At 44.2% G+C, this 24778-nt stretch overlaps 1 protein-coding gene across 3 annotated transcripts in view; it reads left to right on the top strand.

The window, feature by feature from the left end:
- SPON2 (spondin 2) overlaps nucleotides 1–24329 on the top strand; it is a 30112-nt gene extending 5783 nt beyond the window's left edge. For 2 of the 3 annotated variants that reach the window (XM_083503549.1, XM_083503550.1), the window contains 2 exons: nucleotides 3741–3915; nucleotides 10457–10917. In XM_083503549.1, coding sequence (XP_083359675.1) covers nucleotides 3741–3915; nucleotides 10457–10635 — 354 coding nt within the window. In that variant the 3' untranslated portion in view covers nucleotides 10636–10917. Of the gene's footprint in view, nucleotides 1–3740; nucleotides 3916–10456; nucleotides 10918–24188 lie in introns of those variants that run through there. The other variant, XR_014526265.1, reaches the window with a different exon arrangement.
- Nucleotides 24330–24778: the final 449 nt, after the last annotated feature.

Genomic DNA, 24778 nt, shown 5'->3' with positions numbered 1-24778 from the left:
ATCCCTCACATTTTCTATGATGTCTATATTTCAGGCAGTTTCTGCATGTGCTGTAGAGGGAAGTGTGGGGCAGATGAGGCTCATCAACAGGGGAAGGTAACTCATCTGGGAGAGGGAAAACTCTAGTTCTAAACCTCCGCTGCCTTAAGGGATATCTCTGGGATGTTGTCATGTGGGCGGCCCAAGATCTCCATACACACTGCTCAGGAAGTGACCTGGCAGGTCACTTTGGCAGACTAATCCAGCAAACACAAAGCGGGAGGGAGCAGTTTTGAGTTACCACTGGTCTCTGCAACCACAGCAAGTGCTGTGAATCTTCAGTGGCTCGACTTCACCCCCAGAGGCACACTCCATTGTCTCTCGAGACAGACGGATGCCAACGACAACAAGAGACGTTCATTGGACATCTGTATAGAGGTCAAATCACATAAGCCTCTTTCACAAGAGCACCACCTCCTGATTTTAAGAGTTAGCAATCGAGGGCATCAAGCGAAGCACACACCTCTGTGTATGTCGGCTCCCAGTCAAATGTGATGTCATAAAGTATGGGGTTTTTTGTGACTCCATAACAAGTTGATCACTATCCCAACTCTCAAACCCTCTTTTGACATTTCTTTAATACAGTTTTTAAAAGAGCATTCCAGAGGCAAGAGCCTTTTGCCGCAACAAATAGGTGCAATTAATTTTTCTTTCTTTCTACATGCACAGAGGTCTGCACATTGATACCTGTTTTTAGGGAAACAGCAAAGTTTCACATCTAAAGCCATTCTTAGGCTGTAACATACAACCCATCCATAGGATACAATGTGAGGGGGAGCTTACTGGTGTTTTTGAATTCTTAAAATTCATGGAACTCCCCCCCAAAAAAAAATCAATTTGTTTATGCAGGTGCAAACCCTTTACTAATGGCCTTGGAATGCACATACTTAATAGTGTTCTTCTTAGCACTTTTGCCTTTTTGAAAAACCTTTAACTCTTCTGACTGTTCTCCTACAGGTGAGAAATGTTACAGCATGGTTTGTTGCTCAGACAAACCATGATCAATAAGTCAAGAACATACTTTAACTACAGATCATGGTTTGTTCAGAGTGTAACAAACCATGATCCCCCGTTCAGACAGAACACTAAGCATGGCTTGTTTCACCTGTACTCTAGCAGGCAGGAACAGAGTGGTTAAGATTGACATGTTGACATTAATATGGTTTACTGTGATGTGTGAACAAGGCCACTCAGACACTGCCCTATTATGGGAAAGAAGCAGGCAACGCTGTTAATAGCTGCCGGCTACTTCGGAGAAGGTGTAACCTCAGGTGCAGCTTTGCTATTGGTTAAAAACTGTTTTATATATTTATTGAAACACTTTCACAAAGCTTCACACACACATTGCACCAAGAAACAAAAAAACAATCATAAAACCACAATAAAACCACTAGCGCTGTGCTGACATCCCTGATCTGATTTATAACCCTGATTTGTAAATCTCGATTGGGCCAGATTTGGTCTAGACCAGATTCAGCCAATCCCAGAACTGAACCCAGCTTGTGATCCAGAAATGACAGATCCCCAGAAATCCTATTGCAAAACAAGAGCATTCTTGTTTCTTCACATAGAGCAGTGGTGGCCAAACTTGGCCCTCCAGCTGTTTTGGGACTACAGTTCCCATCATCCCTGACCACTGGTCCTGTTAGCTAGGGATGATGGGAATTGTAGTCCAAAATCAGCTGGAGGGCCAGGTTTGGCCACCACTGACATAGAGGCATGAACTGTGGAGCTGTGTTTGCTGCAACAGAGGCACAGATGACTAGCTGTAGGGGGTTGCATTCTAGCTCCTACGACTGCCCCTTGCCCCCTGCTTTTGATAGTTCAGGATTACCCCGGGTGTATCTGCCACAGAACTATCCTGGGCTCCTGCTATCCACTCTGGCTGAATCCTGGTTCAGTTCGAATTGGTACAATTTGGTTCCCTGGCATTTGTTGGCATGTTGAGATTGTGGGCATCCGTCTGTCTCGGGAGACAATGAAAGGGCACACCTTTGGGGGGTGACATCAACCCGCTGGAGACTCTGAACTCCCAAGAACCCACTGAAGTAGGTGGACAGTGGTGGGTTAGCACTGTGTTGACCAGGGTCTGCCTGGCTTAATGAGGGCAGTAGCTGACCAGTGAAACACAATCATCTCTCTCACTGATGGAAGGCAACCTGTAGTGCTCATACCTTATGCCAGTCAAGTTGAGCTTAAGGTAAAGGTAAAGGGACCCCTGACCATTAGGTCCAGTCGTGGCCGACTCTGGGGTTGTGGCGCTCATCTTGCTTTATTAGCCGAGGGAGCCGGCGTACAGCTTCCGGGTCATGTGGCCAGCATGACCAAGCCGCTTCTGGCGAACCAGAGGAGTGCACGGAAACGCCGTTTACCTTCCCGCTGGAGCGGTACCTATTTATCTACTTGCACTTTGACGTGCTTTTGAACTGCTAGGTTGGCAGGAGCAGGGACCGAGCAACGGGAGCTCACCCCGTCGTCAGGATTCAAACCACCACCATTCTGATTGGCAAGCCCAAGAGGCTCTGTGGTTTAACCCACAGTGCCACCTGCATCTAAGTTGAACTTAGACCTTGTAAATGCTGCCTTCTACACACCGAAGTGACCTCTCTGGGGTGCAGAGGTCACTCTCGCAAGATTGAATGTATTGCCCTCGGCCGTACTTGAGGGACGATTCCAACAGATTCCACACGAAAAACGCTCATGTCCCTGTGGAGTTGGCAGTACCGAATCAGTGGCGCATGCCCTTCTGGCTTGCACTCTTTATAAAGACTTGAGGAGCGAGATTATCACCCCTCTTTTATTGTCTGTTTCGGGTCTCCCAACCACTGCCACAGTGTCCTTTCTCTTGGCAGATCAAGATGAGCAGGTGATAGCAAAGGTTTTTAGCTGGGGCAATCAGAATAAGATCCACCATTTGACTATTGATTCAAAACCCCAAAATGTATTTTATATAATTGCCTTTTTATTTCTATCCTTTGTATATCGTATCTTTGTTTTATTACTATGGCTGACGGCTGATGCAAATAAAATTCATTCATTCATTCTCTGGGGCACAAGCCTGGCCAGTGCGCATGGAAGTCTTGGGCTGCCCAGACCACAAGACTGGCATATACTTGGCCAGAGCCAGTGAACTCCCCTAATATATACGGAGAGCTATCCCCATGATGGGGTGAGCTCCCGTTGCTCGGTCCCTGCGCCTGCCAACCTAGCAGTTCAAAAGCACGTTGAAGTGCAAGTAGATAAATAGGTACCACTCCAGCGGGAAGGCAAATGGTGTTTCCGTGCCCTGCTCTGGTTCGCCAGAAGCGGCTTAGTCATGCTGGCCACATGACCCGGAAGCTGTACGCCGGCTCCCTCGGCCAATAAAGCGAGATGAGCGCTGCAACCCCAGAGTCGGCCACGACTGAACCTAACGGTCAGGGGTCCCTTTACCTTTTTATACTAATAGTTCTTTGACTGCTTCTCCTTATGCAGCCCAACCGTGCCATCTATTAACCAGATTTGATGGAACCCCAAGATCAAAAAGAAACCTTTAGGGGAAAATGAGAACTGAGCATGTTCAATGGGTGCAGAACAATGATGGGACAGCAAATGGAAGTGGTGGAACCCTGCGCAGGAGCAATCCGCACTGCAACATTTTGCTACAGATTCCCTTTGTGATACTAAATTGGTATCTTTTGCATATGTGTTTCAATTCACAGATCACTGCTTCCTCTCCAAGTCACCCAGCAAACTCGTTTTATTACCCCAAGCTTAAAAAATTGCCACCTATCGCTCGAGTAACCATGATAAAAGTGAAAAGAGGCAAACTAGGATTTCCTCCTCCTCAGCCCAATGTGACTGCAATCAGGAATGAAATTGATGATTCTGTTTCAGGTAAGCGTTTAACACTTGGATAACGTGGACTGTTTTGCTATAGGTATGTAATGTGAAAAAATGAATGCACAGGGAGATCCTATGGAGAAATGGCAAAAATAGATTTATATAGATAATCCCTGTGGGATAATTAATAAAAGAATTGGCTGGATCCCTTAGATCCAAAGTGCAAGGCTAAACATAAAGGTAAAGATAAAGGGACCCCTGACCATTAGTTCCAGTCGTGACCGACTCTGGGGTTGCGGCGCTCATCTCGCTTTATTGGCCGAGGGAGCCGGCGTACAGCTTCCGGGTCATGTGGCCAGCATGACTAAGCCGCCTCTGGCGAACCAGAGCAGCGCACGGAAACGCCGTTTACCTTACCGCAGGAGTGGTACCTATTTATCTACTTGCACTTTGAGGTGCTTTTGAACTGCTAGGTTGGCAGGAGCTGGGACCGAGCAACGGGAGCTCACCTCGTTGCGGGGATTTGAACTGCCGATCGTCTGATCGGCAAGTCCCAGGCTCTGTGATTTAACCCACAGCGCCACCCGCATCCCTTAAGGCTAAACATTCTCTCCAGCAGAAAAAGAGCTCCCAACAGACTTTAAAAACACAGAATCATGCAGCAAAGTTAAGCAAGGGAATAATAGACCTTTTAAATATTCTGTTCTAGATGCTTATGATGCTTCCCCTTTCTAGCCCTCTCACAAGGAACAGACCGTACCATTAGTAAGTTTGAATGCTTTACTTACAAAGACTGAAGGTCAGAAGGTCAGGTTCACATGTTATTCCATGCAGTGGCAAGTAGGCAGAAATCTTGGGATACAAAATATAGTGAAATAGCTCTAAGTACGTGGTCTGAGCTTGTAGTGAGCTATCTTGGTGAGTTCACATGGTGAAAAAAGAACAAACAAAGGAGGGAAATTAACTTTCTTCCAGGTGAGGGATGTTACCCAGCTGAGCCCAGGAATGCAATTTTGTGGCCTTAACCCCTTCATGCATTAACCAGCCCTCAGCTTGCTAGTTATGCCTGACTACAGTTTCCCACACAATTTCCCTTCTGCAAGTGATAGTGAAGTTTACTTCCAAAGGAGTACAATGGTACCTTGGGTCTCAAACTTAATCTCTTCTGGAAGTCCGTTCCAAAACCAAAGCATTCCAAAACCAAGGCACGCTTTCCCAAAGATAATGCAAAACGAATTAATCCAGGCTTTTAAAAACAACCCCTAAAACAGTAATTTAACATGAATTTTACTATCTTAACAAAACCATTGAGCCATAAAATGGAAGCACTAATCAATGTACTGTACTATAAAATAAATAAGACTGTATTGTAGATGATAAAAAAATAAATATTTTTTTTTCCTTACCTGCACTGATAGTCAGTGTTTGGATGGGGGACTTTTATCCACTTCCGCAGTCACACAGTCAATCTATCAGTAGCTGCATAGCTGTCAACTTTTCCCTTTTCTTGCGAGGAATCCTATTCGGAATAAGGGAATTTCCCTTAAAAAAAAGGAAACGTTGACAGCTATGGTAGCTGAACTGGGTTCCACACAGTCACAAAAAACAAATTAACCAAAAAAGCCTCAAAAACCAAAACGCAAAATAAATAGCAATAACAAAAGCGCCAAACTTAATCCGTTCCAGAAGTCCGTTTGACTTCTGAAATGTTTGAAAACCAAGGTGCAGCTTCTGATTGGTGCAGGTGTTCCAGAAACAATAGCCGACAGCTGCATCGGACGTTCGGCTTCCGAAAAATGTTTGAAAACTGGAACACTTCCAATTTCTGGCGTTTGAGTACCCAGGCGTTTGGGAACCAAGGCATTTGAGAACCAAGGTACCACTGTACTGGCTAGAGTGGAATTTGATCAGGCAGATCACATGAAGTTCTTTATGCTGATACCACACATCTGCCGGCAGATTGCTGCCACTGCCCGCTGGACATTCAAATGACCAGCCACAACAAAGCACAAAGCTGATTTTTAAAAGCTGCAGGTTGTGCAATGGTACCACAGGCATGTGGAAGGATGGCTTTTCTACAACCAGCCCTCACTGAGTGTGTTAAATTATTTGACTAGATGAAAGAGTGACCATTAGTGCCTCTGCCTTACTTTGGTTAAAAACTGTGCAGACTGCTGCTTCATTCATACCTTAGGGCAGAGGTCCTCTCCCAAACACCCCTGGTCCATCTGAGAAGGTTCTTTTACCTTCAGCTAGTAAGTGTTTGGGGATGTCTAAACCACAGAGCCTAGGGCTTGCCAATCAGAAGGTCAGCGGTTCAAATCCCCGCGACAGGGTGAGCTCCCATTGCTCAGATCCTGCTCCTGCCAACCTAGCAGTTCGAAAGCACGTCAAAGTAGATAAATAGGTACCACTCCAGCAGAAAGGTAAACGGCCTTTCCGTGCGCTGCTCTGGTTTCGCCAGAAGCGGCTTAGGCATGCTGGCCACATGACCCGGAAGCTGTACGCCAGCTCCCTTGGCCAGTAAAGCGAGATGAGCGCCGCAACCCCAGAGTCGTCCGGAACTGGACCTAACGGTCAGGGGTCCCTTTACTTTTTAGTAAGTGTTAAACAGCATGGAAATTGTAATGACCACCAAGGAAGTAAGCATATTTTGCAACACGTCATGTACACTTTCCCTTGGACTTTCAGCCCCAGTGCTGCTTATGTTCAGTCAGAGTTAGCCGAAACTGGCATCATAATTTATCATTCCCATGCATTCTGGTGCTTGAGGGAACTTACAATGGCCTTAACTCTTTCCTTACACCAATGGTTGCTTGAGCCTAGGATTTCCATGCCTAGGAATTTCCTAAAAGGAAATTCAAGGCAATCATTTATGCATATTATACCTTTAGAAAGTGAAAGCATTTAGCACATATTCTCTTAGGAATCTTCATAGTTTGTCCAGTAGTTCATAACAACAACAACAACAACAACAACAACAACAATTTATTATTTATACCCTGCCTATCTGGCTGGGTTTCCCCAGCCACTCTGGGAGGCTCCCAACAGAATATTCAAAATGCAATAAAAACATTAAAAACTTCCCTCAACTGCCTTCAGATGTCTTCTAAAAGTCAGTTATTAATTTCCTTGACATCTGATGGGAGGGCGTTCCACAGGGCGGGCGCCACTACCGAAAAGGCCCTCTGCCTGGTTCTCCTGTAACTTCACTTCTCTCAGGGAAGGGAACCACCAGAAGACCCTTGGAGCTGGACCTCAGTGTCTGGGCTGAACGATGGGGGTGGAGACGCTCCTTCAGGTATACTAGGCTGAGTGTTATGTGGTTTTGGCGGCCACTCCCAGTCACCAGTCTAGCTGCCGCATTCTGGATTAGTTGTATTTTCCGGGTCACCTTCAAAGGTAGCCCCACGTAGAGCGCATTGCAATAGTCCAAGCGGGAAATAACCAGAGCATGCACCACTCTGGTGAGACAGTCCACAGGCAGGTAGGGTCTCAGCCTGTGTACCAGATGGAGCTGGTAGACAGCTGCCCTGGACACAGAATTGACCTGTGCCTCCATGGACAGCTGTGAATCCAAAATGACTCCCAGGCTGTGCACCTGATCCTTCAGAAGCACAGTTACCCCATTCAGGACCAGGGAATCCCCCACACCTGCCCCACCCCCTGTCCCCCAAAACAGTACTTCTGTCTTGTCAGGATTCAACCTCAAAGAAAACGTTCTGAGCCTACAATGTATTCCATTGTTGCTTAACTTCGAGAGTGAAGGGACCACAGCTAAGACAGGAAGCCTGATGCAAACCTTGGACTATAGACCACTGCTATCAGAAACAGTGAACCGAGAGATCAAAAGAGATGTTAGAACAGATCACTAGAGCAGGGGTAGGCAACATAAGGCCCGGGGGCTGGATGTGGCCCAATCGCCTTCTCAATCTGGCCCGCAGACAGTCCAGGAATCAGTGTGTTTTTACATAAGTAGAATGTGTCCTTTTGTTTAAAATGCATCTCTGGGTTATTTGTGGGACCTGCCTGGTGTTTTTACATAAGTAGAATGTGTCCTTTTGTTTAAAATGCATCTCTGGGTTATTTGTGGGACCTGCCTGGTGTTTTTACACGAGTAGAATGTGTGCTTTTATTTAAAATGCATATCTGGGTTATTTGTGGGGCATAGAAATTTGTTCATCCCCCCCCCATATAGTCCAGCCCGCCACATGGTCTGAGAGATGGTGGACCTGCCCAAGGCTGAAAAAGGTTGCTGACCGGTGGACTAGAGGAAATAAGCGAAACTCAGCAAATTCTCTCTCTCTCTCTCTCTCTCTTTCTCTCTCTCTCTCTCTTTCTCTCTCTCTCTTTCTCTCTCTCTCTCCTCTCTCTCTCCCCATAGACAATTTCACACACACACACACATTTAGAGCACAATTTTTATTAATTTAAAAAGACTACCAGCTTTTGGTACAGTTCCATGCAGTAGCTTCAATACAGGTGTACAGCAACAGAGAATCTCACAAAGTTTAGTCAAAATAAAAAAAATTCCTTCCAGTAGCACCTTAAAGACCAACTTGCAACTCATTACCAAACTTAAAACCACGGAGAGACCTGGTCTGAACAAAGACATTGGATTCTTATCTCATTATACATGACTAAGCCATTTTTCACCTTCTCACCCCTTGCCTTTTCCTGTAAGACCTATTGCAGTCGTTAAGAGACGTCAACAGGCCATCTCAGCTATCTGCCAATCTCCCATTCCCACCACCCTTCTGAGTAATACCCCTCCCCACCTTCTCACTATATAGAAGGATCTGGCAACTTCTGTTTCAGTGTATCTGAAGAAGTGTGCATGCACACGAAAGCTCATACCAAGAACTAACTTAGTTGGTCTTTAAGGTGCTACTGGAAGGAATTTTTTTATTTTGACTATGGCAGACCAACACGGCTACCTATCTGTAACTAAAGTTTAGTCAGTTAAAGAGGAAGATTGCAGGGGAGGGTTGTGGTTTTTTTGTTTTGTTTTTTGAAAGAGTAAGAAGAAAGCAAGATGAACAGGGAATGTATCAAGTTGTTTAAATCACAGTTCTCCAGAGCTTTTGCTTTAGTTTAAACAAAACTTATGCAACCATACATTGTGACATTATGTTAGGGAAAATAGGGGAAAACACTATGGAAAACACTTGTTGCGAATTCTGACTGGAAAGACTATTTCATATACAGTGGTGCCCCGCAAGACGAATGCCTCGCAAGACGAAAAACTCGCTAGACGAAAGGGTTTTTCATTTTTTGAGCTGCTTCGCAAGACGATTTTCCCCATGGGCTTGCTTCGCAAGACGGAAACGTCTTGCAAGTTTGTTTCCTTTTTCTTAACACCGTTAATACAGTTGCGACTTGACTTTGAGGAGCAACTCATAGAACGCGGTGTGGTAGCCTTTTTTGAGGTTTTTAAAGACTTTGGTGATTTTTGAAGCTTTTCCAAAACTTTCCCGACACCGTGCTTTGCAAGACGAAAAAAACCGCAAGACGAGAAAACTCGCGGAACGAATTAATTTCGTCTTGCGAGGCACCACTGTATGTGGAAATTTCAGTTAGTTCAATACAAGTCACCAGAATACAAGTCACCAGATCTTGAACAACTATGCTGGCACTCAGAGCGTTCTGGTGCTTGCTTTTAAAGGCTTGCAAGGCTTGGGGTCTAGGACTATCCCCACTTATTGTCAGAGACCTATGGCTTAAACCTGGCTTGTTTGAAATTAACCACAGTTTGTCAACACAGTGTGATAGGAATTTTATGGTCTTAGATATATGGTAATGTTCATAACTGCACGTACATAGATCAGCACAGGAAGACCGACCTGGAACCATTTTGATTCCTAAACTGAGCAAATGTTTTCTCTGCAAGGTCAAAGTGGGGAAACCTCCCCATTGTCTCTTTCCTCACAAATCCTGTCTTAAGGGCACATTTAAGATATGAATAGGGTGTGAGTCTGTGACCTGGCCCAGGAACTAAGTATTTATCATTACAAAAGAATGGCAATCCAATCAAGTAACCTGCCAGACAGGAGATAAACAACGACAGGAGAAAAACAACATCCAAATTTCTGTTTTAGACCGCCTTTTCGGTGATGTAGGTATGATGTATCTGAGGGGTGGTCTTAGGTTACACCCCTTCTGTGATGTATGTATGATGTTTCTGGGGGTGGTCTTGATCTACAGGTGGCAATTTCAAAAGTCTTTATAAGACCTTGCACACGATTTTTCCGGGTCCTGCGGGTGAGGGGAGCACCCTGTTGCAACAGATCAATAAAGATCAAGCTTATTAGCTGCTTTGCTTCTCAGTATTCTGTGGTTGGCCTCTGTTATCTTCTCCTACCAATAGGGAACCTATGTAAGGACTCTATATGGGCTCTTGGATACCCCATAGGGCAATTTTTGTTTACATCAACAGCATACCATAGCTGAGGGAAAGCATGAAGCTTCCATCGCCTTCTCCTGGCCTTGAGGGACAAGCATGGGGCAGGATGGTTCATGCATATGGTTCATTCACACTTGGCTCCTGGATCTGAAGCAGACTCCTATTGCTTTATCAATTTCCTGTATATTTCAGAAACTCCCCTGGATTGTGAGACATCGCTGTGGTCTTCTTGGGGCCTCTGCAGAGGCACATGTGGACATTTAGGAACTAAAAGAAGAACTCGGTATATACGTCTCCAGCCGGCCAATAATGGAATACCCTGCCCAGAGCTGAATGAAGAAAAAGAATGTGACCCGGATAACTGCGTGTGAGATGGTTCTCTGGGACAATAATTTAGATAATTTAAATATAGGATACACTTGGTTAACACCACCTATTCCTGTTAATATTCCGTATTTTTCAGAATAGTTGTAATATTTTGTTGAAATGTTTTTGCTAAACTGAGTTGCTAGATAGAAAACAGCCTTTTTATTATGGACTACTGCAGTGCCACCTGGAGGCAGAAACATTTCTCAACCGTATGTACTTCAATTATCAGACATGCATATCTGTAAAAAAAAAAAAGTAAAGGCCACTACCTTTAAGAATTAGAATGTGTTCTTTGACATGTATTTATATGCACTGTATTCCTCTGAATTATTTTGCTGGGATTTTTGACATTTATGGTGTGTTATTTGCAAACATATTTAATGCACACTTGAGAAAACAAAACAAAAAAACCAGACAGGAAAGGCAGAGAATAAAATACAATACCAGCATCCTCGTTGGTGTACAAAATAAGAGGCGTGACTTTCTCAGGGATAAGAAGAATGCCCTGTGACAAAATAAGTAGGCTAGCCATTATCACATGTTTATGTGTGGAGAAAGAGAAATACTATGGTCTGAATGCCGTAACAAACCATAATTCTCTTGTTTGGCTGCCGGCTGACATTGGCTTGCTAGATCACCCAGCACCAGCCAACTCCTCCAAGCCATCACTGGCCTGCCATTTTTATTCATTTCATCCATTTGGAAACCATACCTCATCAGGTAAGATCCTCAGGTGTTTTCAACAATTACATGAAAGCATCAAAATAACACTTCTCATATTAAGACTGTTTGAACTGTCAACCAACAATCTATACAACAGAACATCAATTATAGATCGAACTGCTACATCAATTTCTAGGGCTCAATTCAGCAGTGTAGATCAAACCCAACCCAAGAATCTCCAGACCCAATCTGACCCCCAGATTGCGATCTGGAGGAGGGGGGAATCTTTGGAAATCCAACTGGCTTGCATTAGGAAACCCAAAATGGCCGCAACTTCCTTGTCCCCCCACACACATGGGGACACGGGATTTGGAAGCAAACTGCTTTGGTGGGGTGCTGCTATCTTGCTCGCCACAGAAAACATCCTCCCAATTGAGACATTGGTTGATGGAGAAGAAAACCTTTCCTGGACCTGAAGCAGGTCCTGCCAAACAGGCCACAGGCTGACCAGAAGGCCAGGGGGTCAGAGGATAGTTCCTGGCACTCAGGGTCTTGGTGGCCTTTGGAAAGGGCATGAGGAGCACTGCAAGCTAAGAAGTGGTGCCCTATTGCTCTCTGCCCAGTAGGCCAATTTCTCCATTAATGGAGATTTCATTCTTTTGTTCTACCATATGCTCACGCAAGAATTGGGCAGTGTTCCAGAATCCTACTAGAAAGAAAGAAAAATGAAGAGAAGGGGGGGGGGGGGAGAGAGAGAAAAGAAAAACAATCCAATAGGTTTGAGGTTAGGTTTACGTGTTAATAATCGGTTAGAAGCCACCCAGAGTGGCTGGGGAAACCTAGCCAGATGGGTGGGGTATAAATAAATTATTATTATTATTATTATTATTATTATTATTATTATTATTATTAGGGTTAGATTTAAGCTTAGGGTTAGTTATGTGTTAGGTTTAAAGGGCTAGAGGATAGGCTTAGTGCTAGGGAATAGAGTTAGGGTTAGTGGTTAGGGTTCTGTACTTGGGTTAAGCGTAGGGTTGTGGCTTTGGATTAAGGTTTCTGGCTGGGGCTGAGGACTGTGGTTCATGTTAGGTTTAAGACTAGGTTTAGAGTTGGGGTTATCGTCAGGATTATAGGTTGGGTTAGGGAACAGGCTAGCATGAGGATTTGGGGGTAGGTTTAGGGCATGGGTAGGCAAACTAAAAGGGACGCAGGTGGTGCTGTGGGTTAAACCACTGAGCCTAGGACTTGCCGATCAGAAGGTCGGCGGTTCGAATCCCCACGGTGGGGTGAGCTCCCGTTGCTCAGTCCCAGCTCCTGCCCACCTAGCAGTTTGAAAGCACGTCAAAGTGCAAGTAGACAAATAGGTACCGCTCCAGCGGGAAGGTAAAGGGCGTTTCCGTGCGCTGCTCTGGTTCGCCAGAAGCGGCTTAGTCATGCTGGCCACATGACCTGGAAGTTGTACACTGGCTCCCTTGGCCAATAAAGCGAGATGAGCGCCGCAACCCCAGAGTTGGTCACGACTGGACCTAATGGTCAGGGGTCCCGGCCCAATCGCCTTCTAAATCCGGCCTGCAGATGGTCCAGGAATCAGTGTGTACATGAGTAGAATGTGTGCTTTTATTTAAAATGCATCTCTAGGTTATTTGTGGGGCAAAGGAATTTGTTCATATATTTTTTTCCAAAATATAGTCCGTTCCCCCACAAGGTCTCAGGGACAGTGGACCAGCCCCCTGCTGAAAAACTTTGCAGACCCCTGGTTTAGGGTTAGGAATTAAGGTGAGGGGTTAGAGTTATGTATTAGAGGTTAGGGTTAAACTTTTTCTTAGTGTTAAGGTTTGGGTTAGGCACTCAGGTTACAGGTTACATCTGGTTGGCCTCTATGAGAACAGGATGCTGGACTAGACCTGATTGGCCTGATCCTGATAAGGCTCTTCTTATGGTTTCACTGCACTTCATGTACATAGTTTCTGACCATTTCAAATTCTGGGCATGCTTCACAGGGTTCATAGAGATCACTCCCCATAAACTGTTATCCAGGACAGTCAGTTTCCACAGACAGGCTAGGGACTTGCTTTTCAAGGCGGGCGGGGGGGGGGAGTGAAAGGGAGAGAGATAATAATAAAATGTATAAATTTTGTTACTTGAAAGCATCACTGCTGTCAGCTGGCCATCTTAGTAAAAGGTAAAGGTAAAGGGACCCCTGACCATTAGGTCCAGTTGTGACCGACTCTGGGGTTGCGGTGCTCATCTCACTTTATCTCAATCCGGCCCACGGACGGTCCGGGAATCAGCGTGTTTTTACATGAGTCGAATGTGTGCTTTTATTTAAAATGCATCTCTGGGTTATTTGTGGGGCATAGGAATTCGTTCACCCCCCCCAAAAAAAATAGTCCGGCCCACCACATGGTCTGAGGGACAGTGCTCTGGCCCACAGCTGGAAAAGGTTGCTGACCCCTGGCAGAGCCACTAAGACGGGCCATTAAAAGGAGACCAAGACTGGCAATGGCCCATCAAAGAAAATGTCAGAGGATGAAGGCTGCCAGGCCAAGAAGGGATAGGGCCCCTTCTCCAGCTGTGTGTTGGTGGGCAAAAACAAGAAGGGTTCGGATTTGAAGTCTGGATGATGTAGCTGGAGGAAACAGTTTTTCACTGGGTCACAGTGGAAGAAGGCAAGGCCCTCTTAGGCTGTGGCTGCTCTGCACTCCCTCCATCTAGACGAAGATTGTATATATGTGTAAATAAAGCCATATATCATAAGCACACCACAGTCTCTGCTGCACCTCATATGGAACCTGGGAACCCTGGAATCTCGCACTGCTGTGGAGAGAGGGGTGGCGTGTAAGAATATCATTTTTCAATATGGCTTTCTCTTAAACTTTGGCTTCAGAATATGAGTGTATGTGTACTAGGGGTGCAAGTACATTTAAACAGGAAGCAACCCCTCCTTAACTGAATGCGAATTCTGCTTAACATTTATTTTTTTGAGACATGGCTTTCCCAGTATGCTTTCCGCCCGATTTATTTTTTTAACCACAGTGGAGATACAGCAGAGGGCGCCATGTTACCTTAAAATCAATACCATTTCACTGTAGACTTGAGACAGACCCTCATAACTGCGAGAGACATTCTGATCTCATTTCATGTAGTAAATCTTCACTGTTTAATATCCAGGGGAAAGGGTAAACTGAAGCTATAGGATACGTTGTGTTTAGAGTCTGTGAACATTTTTAAAAGGTCACTTCCCCAAACCAGCTATTGTAGAATGGGCAATCTAACCCAACCATCTGCATTGCATGAAGCACAGCTAAATCAGTTTGCGTGTAGAGAACTCCATAGCTGCAAATTATTTCTTTTCTTTATTTAAAGGAAGTGAAGCAAGTGCTCCTTTGCATGTATGTATTTACTTCTTGTGAGAGATTTTACTTTCTTGGGCTCCATGATCACTGCAGATGGTGACAGCAGCCACAAAATTAAAAGACACCTGCTTCTTGGGAGGAAAGCAGTGACAAACCTAGACAGCATCTTAAAAAGCAGAGACATCACCTTGCCAACAAAGGTCCATATAGTTAAAGCTATGGTATTCCCAGTAGTGATCTATGGAAGTGAGAGCTGGACCATAAAAAAGGCTGATCGCCAAAGAATTGATGCTTTTGAATTATGGTGCTGGAGGAGACTCTTGAGAGTCCCATGGACTGCATAAGATCAAACTGATCCATTCCAAAGGAAATCAGCCCTGAGTGCTCACTGGAAGGACAGATCCTGAAGCTGAGGCTCCAATACATGAGAAGAGAAGACTCCCTGGAAAAGACCCTGATGTTGGGAAAGATGGAGGGCACGAGGAGAAGGGGACGACAGAGGACGAGATGGTTGGACAGTGTTCTCGAAGCTACCAGCATGAGTTTGACCAAACTGCGGGAGGCAGTGGAAGACAGGAGTGCCTGGTGTGCTCTGGTCCATGGGGTCACAAAGAGTCGGACACAACTAAACAACAAATTTACTTCTTCCATTGGCAATAAAAACAAAGACTGCTTGTACTAGAACCACAGCTGTATTGAATACGACAAGGAGCAAGCACACAGTGCTGCCTTGTCTCAGACTGCCATTTCTGTTCTTAGGTGAAGTGTTACATTTTACCGGGAAGCAGGGCAGAGAACAGATCAGTCACCCTTGGCCTAAAACATCAGATTCCCAGCTTGGGACCTTCATTTGCTCCACTCCTGTGCTCCAGCAGCCTCTTTGGCACTGAACACTTTTCTCCCGTTGTGGCTGGTGTGCCGGTTGTGTCTCCACCACACTCTGATAACATCTTGCTTAGGCTGCTGCGTATTGGAAACGATGGAAGCAGCCTTATATGGAGTCAGGCCACAGAGAATAATAAATGAAAACAATACACCATGTGGCCATTATCTTTATATGTGGCCTGGAACAAGATCCTCAGAAACATTTGCCAGTTATCCGTTCCTTGTCTGCACAGCTGCACCACCTGGGAATGAGCACAAAATAGTGTTTAAACTCATGGCATAGCGGAAAAGACAAATCTCAGGAACACAAGTTGTCTTTCTGTTGGAAAAGCAAGGCACACTGGAGTCTGCACTGTCTTAGAAATATGATTTTTATTAGGAATTATAGTTTTGGATATTCCAAGGGAGCAGAAAAGACTTTTTATGTATGTGACGGCAGCCGCCTGGATGTTATTAAGCCCAGAGATGGAAAGAAGATAATGTCCCTTCCAGAGAAAAATGGCAAATTAAATTGTTGGACTATGTCGAAATGGCGAAACTGACCGGAAAGCTCAGGAACCAAGGAGACCAAAACTTTCATAAAGAATGGGAAAAATTTATAATTTATCTCAGAGACCACTGTAAGCAGATGAAAACAATGGCATGATTGCAATAACACTTGTAAATGTAGCAAGTACTATGGAGATAATGGAGTTATATAAAATACAGATTATTGAAAAAGATGCAGTTGAAAAGGTTGTTGTTGTTGTTGTTTTAAAACACGTTTATTGAAAGTTCAAAAAGGACATATGTGTGGCAGACATGGTGAGACACAAACAAAAAAGAGAAAAAGAAAATAAAAGTGGGGGGAAACCCAAAACGGTATATCTTACAAGGTTGTTTTATGTACTTGACCAGATTTTAACCTATTACAGCATTTGTAAGAATGGATTCTAAATATCATTGAATTTGTCCATGGCGAGTCTGTGTTTATATGCAAGTTGTTCATATGTTGTGAAAGACGCAGCAGAAAAGGTTAATAATAGGGCCCACGGACGGGAGGAAGGTGAGAAGTCCAGAGATTAGGAGGAATATTTAAATGTGGATGTATATGGTTGTATTGTTGTAATTTTATACTTGTAAAATCAAACAAAAATTATTTTTAAAAAAGAAAAGGAAGAAAAGAAATATTATTTATTCACACATATTTACACCTGGGAGCCTTCAGTGGGGTGGGTAGGTGTGTGCACATAACATTATGCTCCAAGAGTGCGTCTCACTGCCCTGATCAGTGAGCCTGGGTCCAAAATAGCAGCCTGACCTGGCCCCTGGTCTCTCAGTGCAGCCTCTTCCTGCTGGAGTGGCATGGAGTTCTAACTACCGTATTTTTTGCACCATAACACTCACTTTTTTCCTCCTAGAAAGTAAGGGGAAATGTCTGTGCGTGTTATGGAGCGAATGCCTGCGGGTGGCGGGGGGGGGGGTCCTGCTGCAGTCGTGAGCAGAGGATCCATGGTTCCCCTTCCTTCCCTCCTCCATGGTTACAAAGCATGGATCCACATGGATCCTCAGGATTTTTGCATTGGGCTACTCCAAACTCACTGTCAGATCACATGTCTGTGGCCACAGCATGAACCACAAAAATCATATATCCACTATTTTGTTTAGAATATTTTTTTTCTTGTTTTCCTCCTCTAAAAACTACGTGCGTGTTATGGTCTGGTGCGTGTTATAGAGCGAAAAATACGGTAATTTCCTTCTCCTTGTTCCCAGAACATCTTGCCAAAACCTCTGGGTAAAAGGGCATCTTTTTTTCTGTGTGACATCAGTCCCACATCCCCCTCAGTTACTGGTAGGGTCTTTTGTCTTGTAGATGGCTTTTGCAATGGGTTAATGGCAGGAGCATATTCTCCCTCTGCCCCTCTGTCTGGCAAGAAAAACAAGCCCAGCCTGCCAGCTCACCTTAATTATCAAAGAGGTCAATTTCTATTGACCTTATAGACCTTATTTCCACCATATCAAAACTAAACAGAAAAAAAATGATTTACACAAACTATCATGCTTTTAATTTACCTACCTGGTCAGATGGTGACAGCAGTCACGAAATTAAAAGACACCTGCTTCTTGGGAGAAAAGCAATGACAAACCTAGACAGCATCGTAAAAAGCAGAGACATCACCTTGCCAACAAAGGTCCATATAGTTAAGGCTATGGTTTTCCCAGTACTGATGTATGGAAGTGAGAGCTGGACCATAAAGAAGGCTGATCACCGAAGAATTGATGCTTTTGAATTATGGTGCTGGAGGAGACTCTTGAGAGTCCCATGGACTGCAAGAAGATCAAACCTCTCCATTCTGAAGGAAACCAGCCCTGAGTGCTCACTGGAAGGACAGATCCTGAAGCTGAGGCTCCAATACATGAGAAGAGAAGACTCCCTGGAAAAGACCCTGATGTTGGGAAAGATGGAGGACACAAGGAGAAGGGGATGACAGAGGACGAGATGGTTGAATAGTGTTCTCAAAGCTACCAGCATGAGTTTGACCAAACTGCGGGAGGCAGTGGAAGACAGGAGTGCCTGGCGTGCTCTGGTCCATGGGGTCACAAAGAGTCAGACGCGACTAAACGACTAAACAACAACAACACCTGGTCACCAATTTATGTTAGGCTATACCATTAGACCAGATGCAAACCATACAATAGCAGACTCATCTCAACACTTGCACTTTAAGGATCAAGGTATAAAAATTGGAAGTTATGAAGTGATGAAGATTTATGAATTCTGAGCTGAGCAAAACTACCATTTTGTTACAGGTTTTGAGCCTTAAAAAAACCTAAAAATAAAACCTGCCAAAACTTAAAATAGGCTCGGTGTAATGGCTAATACAGGTTACTTTCCAAAGATATCTGGCTTTGAATATAATCACACATTAGACTTGTAAAGCTGGAGGAAATGTGATTTTGTTTCTTTCAGCCAATGGCCACTTCATCAACTTGTATGGCAGCTCTTCCATGTTGAGAGATGGAAGCTGCCTTTTTCTTCCGACTAAGAGGATTGTTGGTCAGTTGAAGGCCAAGGCAAGCAACCCCACATGCATTTAAGTGTGGAACAGACACAGAGGCCTGATTGTCATAATTCTCAGAATCGGGCCTCTGGGCGGAGTGCTCAGCTTGTTTGTGCCCAGTTGGCTTTGTAGGTGTTTAAACTGGCCCATATCATGAGGGGAAACAGAATAGGACCTCACACAACACCACCTCTCCAAGCTAACATGCTTCAGAAACACCGAATCAAAATTTGGAGTGTTGTCAAGTGGTATGAAGATCAATAAAAAGGTAAATACATATTTTATAGATAAAGATCCCTATCCAAAGCAATTATCTTTTCTCCTGATTGGCTTGGCAAGTTTATTGAAGGGATATTGTAAACACGAAAGGGGGGTGGGAATGGATTTATTTCTGCCCAGACGAAAGGAACTACATTTCTGTAGCTGCAATCTGGTATTCATGGTAAGGATGGCCAATTATTGCACATAATCTAAATGATTATGTCTAATAAAGTCCAAATAAAACAAACCATTTCTATTTCTGAGAATCTTTACAAGGCTTTTATTGTCTCACATAACTAACATTTTATATAAGGCTCCTTGGGAATGAATTATTAAAACAACTCTGACCTATTTTCTAATAATGTATGAGATTACAGTCTTGACTAGGGAGGTAGCCATTACTTATTTTCTTTATCTTTATGTTGTATTAATATTTGCCAACTAATTTTATTGTCTGTTGTACAAACAGGTCCCTGTGTCCTGCACTTTTTGCCGTCATATGCATCATGCTTCCTTTCGCTTTCTGCTTCTCATCCAAAGCCCCCAGCTGCGTACACTTCCCCTAAAAAAAGGTAAAGGACCTCTGACAGTTAAGTCCAGTCACAGACAACTCTGGGGTTGCAGCGCTCATCTCACTTTACAGGCCGAGGGAGCCATCATTTGTCTGCAGACAGTTTTCCTGGGTCATGTGGCCAGCATGACTAAGCCGCTTCTGAGCAGTTCACGGAAACGCCGTTTACCTTCCCACCGGAGCGGTACCTATTTATCTACTTGTACTTTTTGCCGTGCTTTCAAACTGCTAGGTTGGCAGGAGCAGGGACCGAGCAACGGGAGCTCACCCCGTTGTGGGGATTTGAACCGCTGACCTTCTGATCAGCAAGCCCAAGAGGCTCAGTGGTTTAGACCACAGCACCACTCACGTCTGCTCTACACTTCCCCTATTCAAGCCTAATATAAATTTTGCAATGCAAACATTGCCAGTAATATACACTGGTGATCAACTTCCATCATCTACATGGTGGTCCAGTCCGTGACCAGCCTCACCACAGCTAAGTATGGCGGGGCAAGGAACTGATGTGGTAATGGATGCTCTGAGCATCTTGGCGCACACCGAAGGCCAAGCATGAAATCTTTTTGTAGAAGGGCAGAGAGAAAGAATACTGCAATGGAGATCTACAGAACAGGGAGCTCACGGGGGCAAATCTAGGGGAAGCTACAGTTTCCACCTCCATGATCATTCGGATCTTGGGCAACACCCAAGCAAGGTTTGATCATTGTGCCCAGAGAAACAACCCCCACTGATGGGGCGAGTCCTTTCTGTTCTGGCAGAACACGGTGGCTAAAACTCAGAAGCTGCCGTTATGTGTCACTCTCACTAGGGCATAAACATGATCATTTGTGCAATGGCTCTCAATTGATAAGACACTTTTTTCTCCCTTTTGTAAAATAATTTTTATTTGGTTTTAAAAAATATAAACCTATAACAAAATCAATTACAAATCCATATGAAGAGATTACTCTGAATCTCAAGACTTCCCCTCATCCCCTCCATGGGTCCTAATTCCAATGCTTACAACTGCATATCAGTCAGTTATCCACATTTTTTTAAAAAACCCATCTGAATTATCCATAGTCTTTGTTACCTCACAGGTGAGATTAAAATCCTGCTAATGTTTTCATCTGCTGACAATGGTCTCCTAAATAAATTATAATTTTTTCCCCATTATTTTTTTAAGTTCTTGTCCTCTTGGTTCCTAAGCTTTCAAGTTAGTTTTGCCATTTCAGCATAGTCCATCAACTTGGTTTGCCATTCTTCTCTGGTCGGGGACACTTATTTTCCAATGATATTTGGTTGTGACTGATTAAGAAGCACTCTTTGTATGTCCCAGAGAGAGGGTCTGCCTTTGTACAGAAATTCCTTTGGGAACAACTGTTTGTAAGAAACGTGTCAGGATCTTTTCGTAAATACTGGGAGCATCAATTTTAGGGTGGGCTTTTGTGTATGCCTAAATTGCGGGCGGCACTGTGGTCTAAACCACTGAGCCTAGGGCTTGCCAATGGGAAGGTTGGAGGTTCGAATCCCTGCAACGGGGCGAGTTCCCATTGCTCGGTCCCTGCTCCTGCCAACCTAGCAGTTTGAAAACACATCAAAGTGCAAGTAGATAAATAGGTACTGCTCTGGCGGGAAGGTAAACAGTGTTTCCGTGCACTGCTCTGGTTCGCCAGAAGCGGCTTAGTCATGCTGGCCCCACGACCCAGAAAAACTGTCTGCAGACAAACATCAGCTCCCTCAGTCAGTAAAATGAGATGAGAGCCGCAACCCCAGAGTCGTTTGAGACTGGACTTAACTGTCAGGGGTCCTTTACCTTTACCTTTTAAATTGAATTGCAGTGGAGCTCACAAAAGAAAAGAAAAAAGCCTGAATTTTACATCTACCTGGGAGGTACAGATGCATGTTCACTTACTTCCAATACCTTGAATTAATCAATGTAGCTTCATAGCTTCCGCTATCTTTATAAATCCATTCCCCTTTTTAATATGTCTTTGTTGCATGTAATCTTTCCTGTGACATTATAACTGTCCCAACTGGCTCTCATTGGGGTTTTTTATTCTTCTCTGCTTGTTTTCTACAGTGGTACCTCGGGTTAAATACTTAATTCGTTCCAGATTTCTGTTCTCATCCTGAAGCAAAGTTCTTAACCCGAGGTAATATTTCTGGATTGGTGGAGTCTGTAACCTGAAGCATATATAACCCGAAGTGTATGTAACCTGAGGTACCACTGTATTTCTATGCAATTCTCACTTTTAGGTCATTCATTATGCCTCTCCATCTATAACAAACACTTTTTAGCAAAGGTAAACAATGCTCTCCGGCCCTTATTATTGTAATTGCCGGCAGTTGGGTCTCTTTAAACTTCAAGGAGAGCTGTTAAACTCTTCCTCAGTGTCTAACAAATCCAAATCATTATATCTCATCCACACATTCGGTTCTTCCAAATATACAGTCGTACCTCGGCTCCCAAATGCCCTGGGAGTCGAACGTTCTGGCTCCTGAACGATTAAAAACTGGAAGTGAGTGTTCCAGTTTTCGAACATTCTTTTGGAAGCCAAACATCCGACGGGGTTTCCGCGGCTTCTGATTGGCTGCAGCAGCTTCCTGCAGCCAATCAGAACCCGCGCTTTGGAAGTCAAACGTTTCGGAAGTCGAATGGACTTCCAGAACGGATTCTGTTTGACTTCCGAGGTACGACTGTACATATCTCTACCACACAAAGCATTTATGAAAATGCTAGTTCATAGGCTCTGGTTTTATCTTCTCATCTACATTTATTTTCCAGGAAGATCCCTCAACAAATTTGCCAAGTTAAATGACCATAAACTCATTCTGAATACAGTATGACCACAATTCAACACAGATCGAAGTATACTTGTCCAATAAATTGTGTATTCAGTGTACAATACTGTACCCAAATGTCTGAGTGGTCAGAGGTTTCGATAAGTATCAGGGTCATTGGAAACACACAACATTTCTGCAATGCAAACCATACCAAATTCTATTATTGCTTCATCCAATTGTCGACTTACAAAACATTGCAAATTACACAAGACTCATTCACATTTCCAAAACATACATATCTACATTTCTATACCACAAAGCCTCCTTTGTTTGGCAAAATGAAGCAAATTACTTTTTGCTTGTCTAACACAATTGCCAGCTTTTTATACAACTGATGCAGAGAAGCAAAATGGGGTTTGTAATGTTTATAACCTAGATAGGAATCTGTCACTTTTTTGGGATAAGACTCCTAGCTATTCATGGGGTCCAGTCTGAAGTAATATATGCCTGAGAAACTGAACTTCTATGGAAAGCATTTGAATAACATTGGATCTGCTTTCCCTGGTGTGACTAAAAAGCATGGGTTTTCTTTAGCAGAGGGTTCAGCCTTCTATCCAGACCCCCTTCTGCTTTTCAGCTGAAATACTGTATATAAATTTTCACTGCAGCGATTGCAGACCACTTTAAGGATTGCTTTTCTGATGCTATCTAGAAGTGGAGAAAACTGAACGGTGTTCACAGTAACATTCACTCCTGGATGTGTCAATCACAAAGAGCAAAGACAGGCTGAAGCATTTAGAGTAGCCAGGAAAAAAAAAACCTGTTATCTCTCTGTCGCCCCGCACCCATTCAAACTAGTGATCAAAGATATGACGGACAAAGGCTTCTCCTGTGCGTAGAAATGGACAGATCTGTTCCACCAGTATGAGTTTAATGAACCATTCCAAAATGGTAATAAATCAAAGGGGACCATGTGAAACTGATATTCAGGCATGCAGCTCTGGGAGGGCTCGTTGTGAGAACAATTATTGCTCGAGAAATAATGTATTTTCTATTTCAGTAGGCTGAATTTATTCCATTTTATTGGATTATGGGCATCTTAGCCCTGTTTAGCCATGCTGCTGATATGCAAAGGCTACCTGCAAGTGTCCTGAATTGTGTGGGGAGATCTCTTCCCTTCGGAGGTCAGCGTCCCCTTACAGACCTCCCACTTCAACTGATGGAAAGTGAGGGGCTTGCTTCCTCACCCCCCGCCTCTTGATCAGCCGTTTCACATGAGTAGCACACCTGAAAAGGTGCCTTACCCTAGCATAACCCGCTCCTGTTTTTGTTGCCCTTCCTCTGATCCTGTTTTGTGCTTGTTACGGAAATTACGGGGGGGGGGGCACATCTTTAAAGTTGTTAAATGTTATAAATATTATGCATGAATGTATCCTTTCAACTTGACAGCTCAGGGAAGTTACCTAGCTTTAAAAATCATATAAAATCAACTCCTTTGCTAGTTTCCTGCATTCCACTGCCAATTTGCTTCATTGGCCAAGGACTTGGAAACCACTCAGGTGGGAGGTCACTGTACTCACAGGAAGGTACTCATAGGTGTCAATCGCTGGGCAAAGGCACTCCTCCGGACTTGCCCAGGTGGCAGACTATGCAAACCAAAGTTCTATTCTCCCTTTGTAGTAGGTGCTTAGAATGTACCGTACTTCCCAATACATATCCTGTATCCGCTTGTTGCCCCAACACATTCCTCCTATGTTAATCAACAGTGTGACGCGGCAGCTAAAAAAGCCAATGCAATTCTGGGCTGCATCAATAGGAGTATAGCATCTAGATCAAGGGAAGTAATAGTGCCACTGTATTCTGCTCTGGTCAGACCTCACCTGGAGTACTGTGTCCAGTTCTGGGCACCACAATTCAAGAAGGACACTGACAAACTGGAACGTGTCCAGAGGAGGGCAACCAAAATGGTCAAAGGCCTGGAAACGATGCCTTATGAGGAACGGCTAAGGGAGCTGGGCATGTTTAGCCTGGAGAAGAGGAGGTTAAGGGGTGATATGATAGCCATGTTCAAATATATAAAAGGATGTCACATAGAGGAGGGAGAAAGGTTGTTTTCTGCTGCTCCAGAGAAGCGGACACGGAGCAATGGATCCAAACTACAAGAAAGAAGATTCCACCTAAACATTCGGAAGAACTTCCGTCAGTAAGAGCTGTTCGACAGTGGAATTTGCTGCCAAGGAGTGTGGTGGAGTCTCCTACTTTGGAGGTCTTTAAGCAGAGGCTTGACAACCATATGTCAGGAGTGCTCTGATGGTGTTTCCTGCTTGGCAGGGGGTTGGACTCGATGGCCCTTGTGGTCTCTTCCAACTCTATGATTCTATGATTCTATGTATAACCCTCCCCTTTTCTGATGTAGCAATGATGTAGTGATGATGCTTAATGAACTGTATGCTGGGATAAGATAGAAACTTTAAAAAGTCTTTGTCACCCCATCCTCAGAGTTCAAAATTCCTCTTTGAACCTGTTGCGCAATAAACTTTGGTCTACAGCTATTTGCTCCAGTTGGCTGGACTCCTTCCTTTATTCCGCAGGGACCTGCGGG

Source organism: Podarcis liolepis (genome assembly GCF_965112155.1).
Source record: "Podarcis liolepis genome assembly, chromosome: 5".
Taxonomy (NCBI): Eukaryota; Metazoa; Chordata; class Lepidosauria; order Squamata; family Lacertidae; genus Podarcis; species Podarcis liolepis.
This window is presented reverse-complemented; position numbering and strand designations above follow the sequence as displayed.